This window comes from Eubalaena glacialis, chromosome 11, assembly GCF_028564815.1.
Source record: "Eubalaena glacialis isolate mEubGla1 chromosome 11, mEubGla1.1.hap2.+ XY, whole genome shotgun sequence".
In the NCBI taxonomy this organism is placed as follows: domain Eukaryota; kingdom Metazoa; phylum Chordata; class Mammalia; order Artiodactyla; family Balaenidae; genus Eubalaena; species Eubalaena glacialis.
The window spans coordinates 39,077,177-39,094,584 of record NC_083726.1 but is presented as its reverse complement, the minus strand read 5'-3'; the positions used below and the strand labels follow the sequence as shown (position 1 = coordinate 39,094,584).

General features: G+C 42.7%; 3 protein-coding genes across 3 annotated transcripts in view; 2 read left to right on the top strand and 1 right to left on the bottom strand.

Annotated features, from left to right (window-relative positions):
• Positions 1-17,408, bottom strand: part of LIN7A (lin-7 homolog A, crumbs cell polarity complex component) — a 393,426-nt gene that overhangs the window by 77,058 nt on the left and 298,960 nt on the right. The window lies entirely within an intron of this gene.
• Positions 2,965-4,242, top strand: MYF6 (myogenic factor 6). The gene is made up of 3 exons (XM_061205618.1): positions 2,965-3,483; positions 3,780-3,870; positions 4,124-4,242. Exons 1-3 carry the CDS (start codon positions 2,965-2,967, stop codon positions 4,240-4,242), a joined length of 729 nt encoding a protein of 242 aa, XP_061061601.1.
• Positions 12,239-14,250, top strand: MYF5 (myogenic factor 5). Its single transcript, XM_061205637.1, has 3 exons — positions 12,239-12,739; positions 13,582-13,657; positions 14,060-14,250. The coding sequence occupies exons 1-3, from the start codon at positions 12,239-12,241 to the stop codon at positions 14,248-14,250; spliced, it is 768 nt and encodes a 255-aa protein (XP_061061620.1).

Genomic DNA, 17,408 nt, shown 5'->3' with positions numbered 1-17,408 from the left:
GGTTCATGATGTGCAGACTTTCTCATATCTACCCGATACCTCTTAAAATCAGTGGTGAGTCTAAGAATGGTGTCACCTTAAACGTTACTTCTTTTTTTTTTTAATACATCTTCATTGGAGTATAATTGCTTTACAATGGTGTGTTAGTTTCTGCTTTATAACAAAGTGAATCAGCTATACATATACATATATCCCCGTATCCCCTCCCTCTTGAGCCTCCCTCCCACCCTCCCTATCCCACCCCTCTAGGTGGTCACAAAGCACCGAGCTGATCTCCCTGTGCTATGCGGCTGCTTCCCACTAGCTATCTATTTTACATTTGGTAGTGTATATATGTCGATGCTTCGTTACTTCTGTCACCCAAGCAACAAAATTCCCTAGAAGTGATCTTTTTCTTATCTCGTTTTTTCTCTATACCTAATTGCAGTAATAAAAATACTTTTATAGGTATGCAACATTTTTGAAGCGATTTCACATTTTTAAAAACTTTATCATGACCTTTGAGAGTATGATGTCTTTGTCATTATACATGTTATGGGTGAAAAAACTGAGAATTTGAGATATTAGGGTTGACTAAGTTCTCATAGGCCCAAAACGATTGTGATCTAGGTCTTCCACACCCAATTCCAGTGCTATTGCTCCCATTTTTTAATCACTTAGTCAATTTCACTCACCCTTCTAGATTCCAACTCCATAAGAAGAGAGCATTTTTCACCACTTTATTCTTGTCACCCAGGACACTATCTGGCACTCAGTAGGTACCCCAAAAATGTTGAATAAATGAATTTCAGATATCGTTATCTTAATAATCTTAGCAATAATGCTATATAACTTTACTAGTTAAAATGACTTTTCAAATTGTCTTCACATTATAAGATACAGCACAGAGTGAGGTTAAGAGCACAGGGTAATTTTCCTTAATAGATGTTAGGCTATTCCCTGAATTCTTGGAGCCTCCAATCTGGAGTCTCAACTGCTGATATTAGCAACCAGGGGAATGGCAGAAATAGGAGAAAATGTCACAAAAGTATTGGCTTCTTATTATTCCCTGTGCCTCCTACTTTTCCAAAAACAGAAAAATGGTTCTCACACTTTATAAGGAATTATTCAGCTGCACATAACAAAAATGTAAAAACAGCACAAAATGTCAAAACTTAACATCCCAAGTCTGTGGCTCAATAGGAAGAGACTATGAAGAATTATCTTCTGGAATAAGTGATTTAACTAAAAAGTGTAACTAGTTTCTACGTTGTCTGACCATTGAGTCCAAGGACATTGTCTTCAGTCTATTCATTTAAAAAATGAAATCATATTGAACACAGCCTATAATTATCACTGCTTGGGGTAGAATAAGAAGATCTTATGTTTCCATCTAGTTTTTCAGGCACTGACTATAAAGGCTAAAACCAGAGTTGACTGTCACCCCAAGGGCAACTTAAGGTTGGAAGGAGTCCTTCCAGAGCTCTGGGAGGGAAAGGAAAGGAAAGGAAAGGGAAAGGGAAGGGATATAAAATAAATAAATAAATAAATAAATAAAATAAAACAATTTAAATAGGAGAAAAAATAAATCTCTGCTACAGCTGTGCTTTATTTCCTTCATAACAAATGGTCTTAGCCTTGACATAGCCTTATGCTTTAAATAACTAATGTTCATCAAGCAGCTAATATAAGGTTATATGCTTCACACGCATGGTATCATTTGATCGAATTCTCACCAAAATTCCATAAGGCAACCATTGTTATCTTAAAGAAATCAAGACCTAGTATTACCCACGCATACATAAATAGAAATTAACTTAGCTAAGACTTGAAGGGGTGTCTTTGGAATTTAGGGGCTCTGCACTTCACCCTTATCTTGTACTGCCTCCTAAACCACCATACTTGTGTGTACTGGACCATGGGCAAACTGCAACTAAACATTCTGTTCCTTGGTTTGTATCTTGGTTGCTACCTTTCTCATCTGAATCCTGTGAAAGAACTTATTTGGAGTCAGTGGATACCGAGAATGCTAATGAAAAAGCTATGACCACACATTGTAGAACAGGAGCCTTAACAGAGGCATCTTGGAGTGGCACGTTGAATCCTGGAATATCAAATAGCTATAGTGTGAGTCTTATTTCCACTAAAACTATTTTTCAAGAGACATTATTACATTTAGTGCATCCCCATCCTCAGTCCCACCCCTTACCTTATAGGTACTACTGCTCCAGGGGTACGGAATTCAGATCTTGGTTGCCACCCTCCAAAAAAAGATAGCCAAGGAAGGAATCTGAGCACCCTCCAGCCACCCCTTCCAGCTCCCAAATTATCATTCAACCTTAGTAAAAGAGAGGAAAGAGATTTACCTGCTGCTATTGAGGCTGAAGCCTGAAAGTCATGTATAACCTTTGAAGGACTGTAATGGTTTTAATCACAGGAATAGCACCTTTTTGACAGGCAGGAGGGAGAAAAGAGCTGAACCAGTCTGCAAACATTAACCAAGCTATTTTGGAGCAATGGCTATTGCCTTTGAAATCTTTCATCATGGGTCTATACTTAGAATTCAGATGAGCCTGGGGGAGGGGAATGGGGCAGTGTTAATCCCCAGTTGTTCTGAAGTTGTCCTGTAAGCAGGTTAGCATCTAAACTGCCCCAAATTGAAGTGTTCGATGCTTTGTTTACATTATTGGATTCTCTCTATGTATTTTGTTTTAACCTGTTCTGCATATAGGTTGTCACATCATTCTGGGGGTGACACTTCTCAGTTTTCTTTCAAACTAGATGTTCTAGAGAGCACTGGCTGTAATCACATTGAGAGACTGATGCTCCATGACAGCTAAAAGTTGGATTGAGTTTCAGGAGCTTCTATATATAAAGCTGGGGCGACTTAAGTCACCGCACTAATTAAATGCCATCTGGGTGGCTCCTCTGGGTTTTTGAGCCCATCACCCAGTTCAGACCGAGTCAGAGGCCAAGGAGGAGAACATGATGATGGACCTTTTTGAAACTGGCTCCTATTTCTTCTACTTGGATGGGGAAAATGTTACCCTGCAGCCGTTAGAAGTGGCAGAGGGCTCTCCTTTGTATCCAGGGAGTGATGGTACCCTGTCCCCCTGCCAGGACCAAATGCCCCCGGAAGCTGGGAGCGACAGCAGCGGAGAGGAACATGTCCTGGCGCCCCCAGGCCTGCAGCCTCCCCACTGTCCCGGCCAATGCCTGATCTGGGCTTGCAAGACCTGCAAGAGAAAATCTGCCCCCACCGACCGGCGGAAGGCCGCCACCCTGCGCGAGAGGAGGCGGCTAAAGAAGATCAACGAGGCCTTCGAGGCACTGAAGCGGCGGACTGTGGCCAACCCCAACCAGAGACTGCCGAAGGTGGAGATTCTGCGGAGCGCCATCAACTACATAGAGCGGTTGCAGGACCTGCTGCACCGGCTAGATCAGCAGGACAAAATGCAGGAGCTCGGGGTGGACCCCTTCAGCTACAGAGCCAAGCAAGAGAGTGTAAGCCCAGATGCTGCCGGGGCCGGGGAATGCACAGGCTCGTTAGTCGCCTTCCCTGCGGCCTTAACCTCCAGCTGCTCTGTCTCCGTTCGCGTCCTCCTTCCTCACCCGCCCCTCCCGCTCCCTCTCAAATGAACCCCCGGTGACCCGTGAACACGGGGTGCCTGCAATGGGCAGGAACTTCATACCCGGCCTGAGGAAACAGGGGAGAGACCCCCTCACAAAGGGTCCCCTACCCCACCCCACCCCCGGAACCGATGTTTCTTTACTAATCTGCTGCCTCGGTTTTCCTCCAGCTTGAGGGTGCGGATTTCCTGCGCACCTGCAGCTCCCAGTGGCCAAGTGTTTCGGATCATTCCAGGGGGCTCGTGATAACTGCCAAGGAAGGTAAAGTAAAAGGGCACTGGACTGCGCTGGAGAACATCCCGGGAGGGGACTGGGGTGCTCGCTGGGGGCAGAAAGCGCTCGGAGCCCAGCAGGAGCCTGGACGGTCCCTAAGAGACCGGCGCTCCGTGCGCGGGGACCAGTCCTCCCGCGCGGTCTCGAGCGGCTTCGCGCGGGGCGCGGGGCGCGGGGCGCGGGGCTGTCGGCTCCTTCCTTCCTTGGGGGTTATGTTTGTGTGTGTGTGTTCTGCGCTCAGGAGGGGCAAGCATTGATTCATCGGCCTCGAGTAGCCTTCGATGCCTCTCTTCCATCGTGGACAGCATCTCCTCGGAGGAGCACAAACTCCCCTGCGTGGAGGAGGTGGTGGAGAAGTAACTCGGCGCCGGGGCTTGGGATGTCCTCCACGTAGCAGCAAGATCCCACCCTCCCTTCTTCGCCTAATCCTTTAGGTCACGTTACAGTAATATTTAGGAACCCAGACCCAGGAGCTTATGAAAGGGAAGGAGCCATATCCACAAAGAAACTTCTCGGAAACTGTTGTGCACGCTCAGATGAAAAAGCCTTTCGGCTTTGGGCTTGTATTTTGGGAACCGCGAGTGGCTTAGATCTAGCAGTTTTGCTTTGTTTTTGTTTGGTTGGTTTTGTAATATATTTACTTTTATTATGGTGATCCTTTTGTGCCATGTTCAAAAGAAGTTCATTCCTGTTTAAAGCAAAGTGGGAACGTTGCATCTAAATGTTAGTGGTATTGAATATATTTTTGTAAATAATCTTAGTACTTTCATTTTTTATGTAAACCTAAGAAATATATTTTAAATGTGTAGTGACGTATTGTATATAAAATGTGCGAGGATCCTGGTATTGTAATATTAAAATATAAGTTTCTATATGAACAAAGTTGTTCCTAATTTGATTCAACTGAAAAAACATGTTTGAGGGCATAAATCAAGGTGAACCACATTTTAATTTAGAAACCACCCAAGCCCATTTATTTGGGCGTTTACTTATGGACTGATTTAAAGGGAGGAAAATGGGTTGTTTTCCTGTGTCTGAATTAAACTGTTCACTTTTCTATCTCATGTAGACCTCACACTTGTGGTTAGAAATGAAGACCATCCGGAAGAAATCTGCCCTTTTCCCTTTTATCAGCATCCCTTTTCTTTCTGTTTTAACTGTCCTTTACCTGGAGATCTGGGTGAGATTTACTTTCTCAAAGTTAACAACTGAATGTTCAATTGAGGAAAATCTCATTGTTACAAGAAATTACCACACAAAAATTCTGCTTATTTGCCTAAAAAATCTTCAGCTAATTTAGCCCGAATCACTTTCCCTCTTTGACTTTACAGGCCCGGCGGCCCTTCGTGAGGAAGCATTCATATGGTGCACCAGGGGCTGCGCTGGCTTCTGAGCCAGGTCTCTGGTCCCTCCCTGGTTTTCTTGAACTAGACTGGTGGCTAGAAGACTGGAATAGCCTCAAGACCTCTTGTGGTTTGGGTTTGTTTTCCAAATAGAAAGATAAAAGAAGGGGACGATCTGTCTCATGAGGTGGGGTGGGCGTCTTTGAAGGAAGGTTGCTTCAAGAGAGGTAAGGGTTAAATGGCTGAGGGCAAAAGACAACAACAACACACATGAAACCTCTTAGCTGGACCAAATAGCAAAGCCCCAGAGAGGCTTGAAGCCCCAGGAGCTCCTCACCGTGAGGATTTTACAACGTGTGCCAGGTTTGTTTATCCTGTAACCTCAGGAAGAAACGACCACCAAGAATCACAGTGGGAAGTGAAGCAGAGGAAAGAGGCAAGCTATTTCTTTGGAATTGCTACTTCTCTCTTACATTCCGTAAATGGTACTTTCACTCCCCCCGCCCGCCCTTAACTGCTTCCTTCCCTCTTTTTCTCTACAGCTAGTCCTCAGTTCAGAAATGTGAAAATCAAATCTAATTCAGCACTTCCCAGCCCAAACTTCATTCCCAACGCTCCAGTCTGGACCTTGTTGCCCACCGCCAGAGTTCCAGATGCCGCCACAGACCGCGCCCCCCGCAGGCATGGAGCAGTATCTTGCTCCTTTAGCATTTCAAAAGGCTTCTTCCTGGGGATAATAGTTACTCAATTTTCTGAGTGTATGGATAATTCCACTTTCTCCTAAAATGCAGAAAGCTTCAGAGAGGAAACTGATCTTGACATATAATCCGTCTCAAAAGTGTGAGAGAAGTAGGTGGGAGTGTTAGTGGTTGCAAACTGCTGAACCTCTGTGCGCCATAACTGGACTGAACCTTCGCTGCTACGGTGTAAACGTGGAACTATCACTGCTCCTCTCTTTTTCCCGTTTCCTCATTTATAAAATAATGGGGATGACTATAATAGTGCTTAACTCCTGGGGTTCTGAAGATTCACTGAGAGAAAGTTCTTAACCAAAACAGGACACAAAATAAACACTACATGTCAGCTGTTTTTATTTTTCATAAATTGACCATCAAGAGGCTTTTTTTCCACCAAAAGCCACAGTTCCTTCAGATTTAGTTTTCTAGCTTTTTTGCAGGCTCTGGCTGAGAAAGTATTCATAACAATGAGACCAGCAGTAAAATGAATGAGCCATTACTAACACTTTACCTGTTTACTCATATAACCCTACGAAAACCTGTAAAGGGGTCCTTTTGTTATCTCTTATGAGACAAGGATACTTTGGAACAGAGAGGAGTTCTTGCATTTTTAAGTATAGAGCCAGCATTTGGAGCCAGTCAACATCAGTGGCTTCAAGCTTGCTCTCTGAATTGCTTATACATCCTGAAAGAGAAGCCCTGGAGAAATGAGAAGGAGCCTTTAAGGGCTGTAGAATAACTTGGCTGTATTTGACAGTTGTTTTCCAAAAGCTCTTTCTCAAGAGTGATTAGCTAGTAAACTCCAAATTAGAGGAGTCATTTAATTAAAAGATATGTGGTCAAGCATTGCAAATTATCTAATCAGAACACATGTGACTGAAGATGGCTTGATGGCGTGTATACCCATTAATCATGCTTATAATGTATCTATGATTTTTTTCCTGAGAATCGATAACGATTTCCTAAAATGCATACGTACACGCACACCCCTATATTTTGGAAAATCTGATTCATGCCACAACTGAAACCAGATGTCATAAGTGACCAGGTGAACTCATTTACTTTGTAACTGCGCATATATTTATAATAAGATTTGTGTTATAGTCTGCTCATCAGCAGAAAGCTTTTATCAATTCATGGACTTTAATTGCTGATAGATTTTATTCAGCCTTTGCAAATCAAATCCTATCTCTCTTAGCTGGGTAACTTGAGAAACTGTTTGGAATAAGTTTGCCTATAGAAATCTCTTCATTAAATAGAGCAAATATTTCCCAAAGACTTCATGTGACCTCCACTGCTATAGCTGACATGTTAGGCTTTCCAATGAAATCCTTGGTGTGTTTGCAATTTAAATATTTTTATTCGATATTAATGATGATAAGCTTGACTAAGGCCAAAGCCAAAACAAACAGGGCTGTGGAAGCAGAAAATCAAGATGTTAATAACTTCGTAAAGATAAGCAATTTGAGATTAAAACTGAGCCTCTTTCCAGAGGCAGGCATGAAGTTATCAAGTAGAAAATAACGAGTGACTTTCTCTTTTATGTTACTATAGAAATAATTTGTAGAATGTCAAATGTCAACTTTCTGAAACTAACTTTAGTCATCACACCTGGATCATTGAGTTTCAAGCCTGAACGTAGTGGAAATCCACTTATGTCTAACGGACTCATTTTTTTTTTTTCAGACTCTTTCATATGTTTTTAGGGTGGAGGTGTGGTGCTAAAATTCAGTGTTCCCAAGTCCTCTTGAGACTGGCAGAGACTGGGCTGCTAAAGTGACCTCTATCCCTATTAAGACATTTCTTAACTCAAAGTTAGAATTTACCCATCTGTGCTTTTCTCTTAGTAATATTTTATCCCTTTTATTCATCTGAAAACCTTCCTCCTACAACACCTTATCTGGAAAAACTATTTTTAAAAAATTTTAGTTTAAACTTTGAATATCTCATTTCCTACTCTACTGCATTAGTAAATTAGCAATAACATGGCATTTCCTCAAAGAGCTAAGCCATCAAGACATTTCTCCAAAGGACTCCTCCAGTCACTCCCTTAAAGTCAGAAGAAGTGTTACAAAAGATGACCCTCCTTCCTAGAGGTTTCATTCTGAAAAAGCAATTTTTTGCAAGCCTAGTTCAGCGTCAGCCTGTGAGACGGAATGCCTATGCCATGTGCTGGAACAAAGATAATGCTGCAAGGACTAGCTACTTTCTCTACTCTCAAGGCTGCTAAAAGTCCTTACTTAGGCCTTTGATCTCTCCTGGGAGTCTTCGAATTCAAGCAGAGGCCAATGTCTTCCTCAGCTGTCTTCTCCACAAATTCTTCCAGCAGCTTTGGCAGGTACTAATGTGTTTACTTAGGTGTGCCTGGTTCCCAGAGCTAATAGCGGTTTGCAATTGTTTAGCATGTTGTTACGTCAGATATAATACGCAAAAATTTCAAGAACAACTCCCTTGATCCAGGAGTTGATAAGGGTCTCAGGTAGGGGCAGAAACGAATTGAAATGAACTTATCTTCCTATGTATATTTGATTTCTCCTGCTAAGAGAAGCATGGAGAATTTTCAATTGTGCAGAATTCCTAGGGTGGGCAAATTTTACTAAAGAAGGAAGCTCTAAGCATCATTTTGCTGGTGTGGTCTGTCCATCAACACTAGGATCGTTGCCATAATGGTTAAACTAAAATAGGTTCTCTTTAAAAAAAAAACTTGATGATTACTTAAAGGTCTTTGCAATTAAAACCTGCTTACAAGTCTAAATTGTAAGAAAATTAAGCATGTGTTTACTTTTATTCAGAATGTAAAATGACACAAAAATTTAAAAACATTATATCTACTGATACTTCACCAGAAACTTGGTGGGCATTCATTTATAACACCCAGCTGGGCTGAGTTTTCCTCCCATCATCTGACTACTGTGATACTTTCCTAGCAGACAGTCAGTGTTGGAATATCATTTCTAACAACCCGTTTACATATTAGACAATCGTGAGTTTTCTCTGCATGGAAGACATCCACTTCTCTGGAAAAACAGTGGAAAACAGTATTTTCATTCTTTTCTATGAGACGCAAAAGCCAATCTAGTCTGATTTTGAGAAGAAGAGGCCACCCAGATGAGCACTGCAAACGACCTTTTTTTAAAAAAATAAATTTTAACTTTTTTCATACTTCTCTGTGCAATTTTCCCACTCAAAAAAAAATTTTTTTTTCTCTGTCTCGTTCACTCAGTTTCGCATTTTCCCCTCCCACGGTCTTTCCTGGGAAAAGCGCAGGGGAATCTCTCCCGAATTAGGGGAGCCCAGCCATCTTTGAGGCGTTGGCTTCCTGCCTTCTTTGTATCCTGCCTCCCATTTTTTGATCTCTTTCTCCTCTCGCCCCTGACAGAGGTCTAAAAGTTTTGTCTCGTTTTTTTAACTTTGGTGCTCTGAGATCCTATTTTCAGCACTTGGGTCCCAAGGGTCCTCAACCCTGGACCCTGTTTCCCCCCTAGCAAGTCCCATTAAGCCGCCGGGCGCTTGTGTTTTCTCGGCTTCTTTAGTTCCACTCACCCGCGGCACTCTGGTAAATTTGTTTGAGATCACCTTACCAAAGACAGCCCTAACCTCTGAGAACCACCGTTCCTGACAGAGCCGCCTGAGTGACAGCGTCTTCCCAGCCCGGGAGCCGAGGGAAAGCTGTCGGGGACCGGCGTTTGCGAGTTCCTGCTCTGGAGCGTTAAGGACGCGCAGTGAGAGTGAACTGATTGAAGAAAAAAACAAACGAAATTCACCTCTAGGAGCACAAGCTCTCCAAGGGGATGCCTAGTTTCTGTGTGACCGGGGGCAAATGACTTACTCCTTGAGCTGGGTTACCTTCTTTTAATAATGGGTCCAGTTACAGTTGCCACAAAATTGTTGTAAGTCATAAACGAGTGAATACATGGAAAGGGTTGGGAACAGTGCTTGGCAAATAGAAAATTCTTAATAATTGTTTGCTCCACACATCCCACGCTGAGCAGTTTGGGTACAAAGCACATTAGGTGCCTGGTGGAAAGAAATCAGCTGAAAGGCAAGATAACTTCTATCTTCCACTTAAAGTTTATTTGTGCCCAAATCTTAAATCTGCACACAACTCAGTTTTAGCTTCGACCAGTGTGTGAACTTCTGGACTCTCTAGGCAAAGAAAATGGTACTATTGCTGCTGACCAGAACCTGTGGGACTTGGCTGAGAATTCCCAGATGAGAATATCTATCCACTACTGTGTTTCAGAGGTAGCAATGTGCATGGTTTGGAATGTTTCCACCCACCTGGATGAGTCCTTTAGGAACTTAATTCTTTTATCTGGTGTAGCCCTGGGTACCTATTCATTTCAAAGGCATCCACTTGTTAATAGTCTTAAATAAGGTACAGATGAATTTCCCACAGGCCTACTAAGCAGCCCGTTGGTATGAAAGGGCCTGATTTTCGAGGGCGGATGGTGATGGTGGCGGTGGTAGTGTCTTTGTCTTAGAGATGACAGAACTTGGAAGAGAGGACTGCGGCGGGGATGTCTGTAGCAAACCTTGGTGACTGACACTCTCCCACCTCTGGTTTCTGGGGCCTTCACTTTGGAGTACAGATTTCACCTGAAAAAGTTAATACTCCTCTGGCTCCTGCAGACAGGGATCTGCCTGCCAGGGTTGCTTTCGGAAAATAATTTTAGGAAAAAGTAATAGAAAAGAAAGCTCCCCCAGCCCCCAGTACGTTCAGAGTCACAACAGTTACTGGACTGTATGATGCAAGATCAAGGTGAGAACTCTCTCTCCTCTTTGAATGAGGCTACAAAGCCTGATCCCAAACCTCAGAATACTTTACTTGTTTAGACCTGAAGTAAGAGCTTTTCCCATATATAAACAGCAAGCTCCCCCCACCACCAGCAAGTGATTTGGTAGTGGGTTAAGTAAGGGTGGAGGAGGATTGACAAAAGCTGATTAATAGGTTCATTGTCACTTAAATGGCAGCCCTCCCCTCTCGCCTTCTAGCCACCAAAGTTTCAAAGACCCTGCTGTGATTGCTTTTCTGGAAGGCTTTTGTCGCCAAAGTGTGTGAAGTTTCTCGGATTGGAGGAGTTGGAAATTTTACACGAGCCAAGAAGGATTGCTGTGCCGGCAGCTGGGACGCATCTGTAACGGTGTTAGTTTGCCTGAAAGCAGAAAATTAGCGACCCCAAAGCCCTGCTTGGCTGTTTAGTCTGTAGAAACGACAGGGCGGAGCAGAAAGAGAGGGAGAAGGGAGACGCACCCCTGGAAAGAAGTTCGCCGTCTAAAACTGGGTTTCTTAGAATACAAATCTTAAGAGGCGCAGTCAGTGTGTATCTTCCGCCGGCTCAGGGCCCATCAAAGGTCTGGCGCAAAAGAGGAGGCGCTCAGCAAACATGCGCATAAGCGGGAAAGAGAGGAAGGGAGGTGTGTTCCTGGCCACCTGGCCGTCCTGTGCCCACGCCTTTTAGATGAGCATAGAGAACTCAGAGCGGGCTCTGTCTTGGGGAAAAGGAACCTCCCCCTCCCCGCTTACCCCCTATAACACAGAGCCTACAAAATGGCAATATGATGAGAAACAAAACAGATTAAAAAAAAAATCTAGATCCACTCCATTATTGAAAGTGCCACTTCAAGTTTTTAGCAACCGTTATTTGGCCTACTGGCTGAAAAAATGCCTGCCACAACTAAAGTTCATGAAAAAGAGAAACACCTGAAAATAAAGTGATTCCCTCATGTCCCGGACTGGGAAGGCAGGTCCGCTTTTGGTGTCAGCTAAGTAGGGAGTTCTATTTACTAATTATCTTTTTTTAATGTGAGAGCAATCGTACAAAAAGTTGGATTTCCTTCGTTCCTTTTGTCTGTGACACCCTTTAAGTGCCCCTTGGTTTAGGTAAGCTAGAGTGTGCAAGTAAGCGCGTTGGGGAGGCATCACCCCCGCCCCAGCAGAAATGCAGTAAAACCATTAGCGTCAAAAGGGGCAGTAAACAGCAAATTGTCTCTAGAGGAAAGGCGGAGGTTTGCCCAGACAGCCCCGGCGGGGGTTGCGGTGGGATATGCTAATAGTGCGGGGCCACTGGGGCCGGCCTCCCTTCCCCAGGAATATATAAAGAGCCTCAACCCCAGCGCGGCCGACCCAGGCCGCCAGGCGTCTGCCCTTGTTAATTACCGGAGAAACCGACCAGGGAGCTCCGCCCCGGACTCGCCTGCCCGCAGCGGCGCCAGGCTCCGGTTTCTCCCCTATCTCGCTGCTGCCCAGGTGCACCTCCTGCCTCTCCGCAGAAGATGGACATGATGGATGGCTGCCAGTTCTCGCCTTCTGAGTACTTCTACGATGGCTCCTGCATCCCGTCCCCCGAGGGCGAGTTCGGGGACGAGTTTGAGCCGCGAGTGGCTGCTTTCGGGGCGCACAAAGCAGACCTGCAGGGCTCAGACGAGGACGAGCACGTGCGAGCACCTACGGGCCACCACCAGGCCGGCCACTGCCTCATGTGGGCCTGCAAAGCATGCAAGAGGAAGTCCACCACCATGGATCGGAGGAAGGCGGCCACCATGCGTGAGCGGAGACGCCTGAAGAAGGTCAACCAGGCTTTCGAGACGCTCAAGCGGTGCACCACGACCAACCCCAACCAGAGGCTGCCCAAGGTGGAGATCCTCAGGAATGCCATCCGCTACATTGAGAGCCTGCAGGAGCTGCTGAGGGAACAGGTGGAAAACTACTACAGCCTGCCGGGGCAGAGCTGCTCTGAGCCCACCAGCCCCACCTCCAGCTGCTCTGACGGCATGGTAAGAGAGAGTTCTGCACCTACTAGGCCCTTCCAATCTTTTGCAAAAACCTTTACATCTCATTTAGGCCAGGTGTAGCGACCAAACAGCCAGTAGTTATTGATGGATAGTTGGGGGTGGGGATGGGGAGGCAGTTGCTGAAAGAGAAGAGAGGTGCCGCATTTAGACAGATGCCAGGAAACAGGTAGCTGCGGACCAGGAGTTTAGTTTGACTTCCTACCAAGTTCTAAGTGTACATCGTAGGAGGAGGTTGTCAAGTGAGATAGGTGGCTGTGAACGATCAATCAGATGTTTTCTCTACAACTCAGTTTATTTCCAATATATACCACCAGTGGCCCCTGCCATACACTAACGTCTAAAGCCAACTGTGTGAGGCTTCCACTGTCCTGCAGTTTGTAACTTAAGAAAGAAACGCCCGCGTGGCCCGAGTCCCTGCTCTGCTGAGGCCTGGCTGGAAGATGTTGATGCATTCTTTACAGAGGGCGTTTGTGCCAGTGCTGCCAGGTTTTAATGTGGTTTTGCCCTGGGAAAGTGCTCTCTCTCTGAATTAGTGTGGCTTCCTTCTACTCCAATCCATTTTGCATGGTTAACCCAATGCACATGGCTGCTGAATTCCACCCGCCCTCTTCCTTTTGCTGCCTCTCTCCTCTTCTCCAAGCACAGAGATTGACCTCAGTGCCCTTGCAATTTGGTGAGGCTAGCCCTTCCTAAATCAAGGCAATGAAGGTATTTGAGAGTGGTCAGTTTATGGAGCTGGTGGGCAAGCACTGCCTCACCCTAGGTCAGAGCATCTTTTGCCAAGACCTGAAAACAAATGCCTTCTTTTGTGTCTTTTATTACAGCCCGAATGTAACAGCCCTGTCTGGTCCAGAAAAAGCAGCAGTTTTGACAGCGTCTACTGTCCTGATGTACCAAATGGTAAGAATTGATGACTTCAGAGGAGTTTAAAAACCAGTTCAACTTCACAATTCAGCCTATCAAAGCAGAGTCTGTTCTTCCATGCGGTATTGGGAAGAGGATAGAATGGTATTTATGGCGTTTTGCGACAGAGCAAAATAAACACACATCTTCTGCTCAAAATCCCCCTAACAGATACATCCATGCACACACACAGACGTAGGAGCTTTTGCTTGAAATATTACCCGGGTGCTTCTCCACTCCCCACCTTCATCCCCATGAATTGCTAGATATTTGTTGCAAATTTCTACATCAGGGTTTCTGTGACCACCTGACCTCTGGGTTTCAAAGGAGCTGACCTGCTGCTTAAGGGGCAACATAAGCAAGGATTTTTTTTTAATGGTTTTCTCTTTGCATCCTTAGTATATGCCACGGATAAAAGCTCCTTATCCAGCTTGGACTGCTTATCCAGCATAGTGGATCGGATCACCAACTCAGAGCAACCTGGATTGCCTCTCCAGGACCCAGCCTCTCTCTCCCCAGTTGCCAGCACCGATTCTCAGCCTGCACCTCAAGGGGCCTCTAATTCCAGGCTCATCTATCATGTGCTATGAACTAAAAATCTAGTCTAGATCAGTTCTGCCAGGAGGGCCTATTACACAGGAGGAAAGAGGCCCAAAAAGTCCAAAAGCAAGACAACCTGTAAATAAACATTTCCTTTCAGTTGTAAATTTGTAAATATTATCTTGCCACTTTATAAGAAAGTGTATTTAACTAAAAAGTCACTATTGCAATTAATACTTTCTTTTCTTCTTTTCCTTTGTCTTGCTTTAGATATATAGTTCCAGAGATAACTATTTCTTATAGGGGGCAGTTCATCAAAGGTAGCTTGTTGCAATGCTTAACTTATATTTTTTATAAATATTGCTAATCAAAATATTACATCTGATGTTTAGAGCTTTATTTTTTTTCTTTAAAACTTTAGAATAGCTGTAAATCAGTTATAGGGAGTTTATAAATATTTAACTTTTTTGCTTGTCTCTTTAATCCTTTAATTATATTGTGTTAAATAAAAATATAACAATACTGCCTAATGGTATATATTTTGATCTTTTCTTATAAGAAATGCATCTTTTTAATGTAAGCACAAAATAGTATTTTGTGGATGATTTCAAGATAAGAGATTTTGGAAATTCCACCACAAATAAAATTGTTTAAATGAAGAAACATTCTGGTTTATGATTTTGTTGAACGGACCCCCTAATGGAGTTGGCAGTCATTGATATAATATTTTTAAGGTGGGGCTGAAAATGCTGAAACAGTTGGTTTTGTAGATAAATCTGAATATTTATCATCTCATGGACTCAGTTTAGGTCCTGTTGGTGTCACAGATGAAAATACCACATTTCTATTTTAAGCATATTTCAAGGGAGCCTGCTAACTAAAATTTTTCTTTTATCTTAATGTTGCACCATATAATGTCAAGTTGTGTGTGTATGTGGGGGAAAGATAGAAGTTATTCAGGAAAATAAAATATTTTTAAACAAAAAGAATGTACAACATTACATCATTTTAATATCTACAGTACATTAGAAATCATGAGTTAGGTCATATTTATCTACTTGCCTGAAAACATCTTGATACATTAGTATATTAATATTGTCAATAAAATATTTAAAGGTATTGAGCATTTTTTTGTATTATTAAAGTGCTGGCATAAGAAAATTTACACAAACCATAGTAAAGTGAAGCAGACTACAACTGCCCTCCTCCTTTTCACAGCCTTTTTGATTTTATTAATCATATGTTATGCTTCTGTGTTGTGTGTGCGTGATGGACATGTATCTTTTATTGTTCATCATTTAAATCTCCTTTAGAATGAATTGAGATGAAAACAGAATGAGTAAGTGGAAAATTAGGTAGCCAATCATTGGAATAGTTCTCACAAGGTTACCATTGAGAGAGATAAAAAGGGAAATATCCTTGAAGCATCTAAATTGGCTGTTCATAGAGAGCAAATAAAGATAATTGTCTTCTCTTCTAATTTGTAATTTAGTTCAAAATTTCTAAGGGTTTGTAGTTACATATATTCACCAGCCAAAGTATATGCACTCTTTGCTGGAGCTTGGCAATTGTACTGTTCTTAGGAAGGTTTCCCCTTCTTTTCTTTTGCTTGTCCAGTCACCAGGCTTAAAAGAATAGATATTATTCCATAAAGGAAAGGAAAGAAGAGGGGGTGGGTTCAAAAAATATTGTAGCCACTGTCACTCTGTCAGCATCATGCCCTGATATGGGATGCTGACTTTACTACACAGGTAAGTCTTTCTTTATCCATGATTTGACAGTGTGAGGATTTGAAGTGAAAAGAATTCAAGAGGGCATTACAAAGATTCACATATAATTTCAACTTCAGTTTGAGTGATTCACTCTTGTTAGACACTGTCTCCTTCTACTTCTATGAAGAAGTGGGAAATTTGCTGTTCTTAGTAGAATTAGAATAAAAAGAACTATCCAAAGATTGTTTTTTAAAGTTCAATTTTAAAACACATTACCATATTCTGTTCCATTTAATAAAAGTAAGCAGAGAATATAATGTAATTTTTAATTCAAGTGAATAAAAATTAATTTTATTTCCAAACCTCACTTACTTCTATACTTGCAAATGTATTTGATATTCTCAGTTAATATTATAATGCCTCAAAGTATTTAGTTAAGAGTTTTTCAATGCTCTGGATTGAATACAGATGGTGATAAATGTATGAGTTAATACAATACTCTCCATGACAGCTTGCTTGATTAATCTCATTTCCAATGGACTAACAGTGAAGGCTGGTGTCTACTCAGTAAGCAGCTCAGCACGACACATCACATGCAGTCATATACACTTTTTTGACAAGGGCCTTTGGGAGTTGGTTGCAGTAATCCAGACCCATTCCCTTCTCCAAGAAAGTAGGGGAGAAGAGGGGGAAAAGAGTGACACTGACAAAATATTCAAGTAAGGACAGGATTTTGCCATCTCCAAAATCCCCTGGAGTGAACAACTGGGCTGCCACTAAGCTTATATCTGACCCACCTCAGCTGGTGGAAAACATGCCACGAACAGTCACATTTATAGGAAAACATCCCCTTTCCCATTTGCAACCTGATGGGGAGGAGGTTCTCAGGAAAAAAGAGTCAAAAGAGACTCCTTCTCATGCCTGAGAAATGCAAGTTCACTGGGTTACAGAGGAAAACTTCGTCCAGTGAGGTTATGGAAATTGGGAAGTACTATGTGGAAGCAAGTTGCTACATAAATCAAGGTGTCTTGACTGCCCCTATTTTTTTTCTCATTTGAAAAATACAAGTCAGATAAAATTACTGGCTATGTTTTAGCCCTAAATTCTTCTTTAAGATGGCATTCCTACAAATACTTAATCTGACAGTGGTATTTCCTGAAATTCTCTCTTTGAGGTTACAACAGTTACTAGATTAAAGAAGTAATTTAATTCTCTGACTTTCAGAGGTGGTATTTCTGGGAATGATATTAGAGTACAGCTATTTGTAACTTTAGAAAATCCCTGCTCAAATGGCAAAGTACCCCTGAAAATGTCACCACTGAAAGTTCCCACATTGCCACAAAAAGCACAGAACATCAAATTTATTTCTTTAACAATTCTGATTTGATTTTAGTTGACTAATGATTATTTGTTTAACATGGTACATTTGCTGAGCAAAGGATCTAGAATTTAATGCAAAGTCTAAACTGGGTCTAAAATTTTTTTTTTTTTTAAAG

Excerpts from the sequence above, each read along its gene's own strand:
- MYF6 (XM_061205618.1), top strand. The coding sequence starts at position 2,965 with ATGATGATGGACCTTTTTGAAACTGGCTCCTATTTCTTCTACTTGGAT. Across the intron at positions 3,484-3,779 it reads ACAGAGCCAAGCAAGAGAGT|CTTGAGGGTGCGGATTTCCT; the intron begins GTAAGCCCAGAT and ends GTTTTCCTCCAG. Across the intron at positions 3,871-4,123 it reads CGTGATAACTGCCAAGGAAG|GAGGGGCAAGCATTGATTCA; the intron begins GTAAAGTAAAAG and ends TTCTGCGCTCAG.
- MYF5 (XM_061205637.1), top strand. The coding sequence starts at position 12,239 with ATGGACATGATGGATGGCTGCCAGTTCTCGCCTTCTGAGTACTTCTAC. Across the intron at positions 12,740-13,581 it reads CCAGCTGCTCTGACGGCATG|CCCGAATGTAACAGCCCTGT; the intron begins GTAAGAGAGAGT and ends CTTTTATTACAG. Across the intron at positions 13,658-14,059 it reads CTGTCCTGATGTACCAAATG|TATATGCCACGGATAAAAGC; the intron begins GTAAGAATTGAT and ends TTGCATCCTTAG.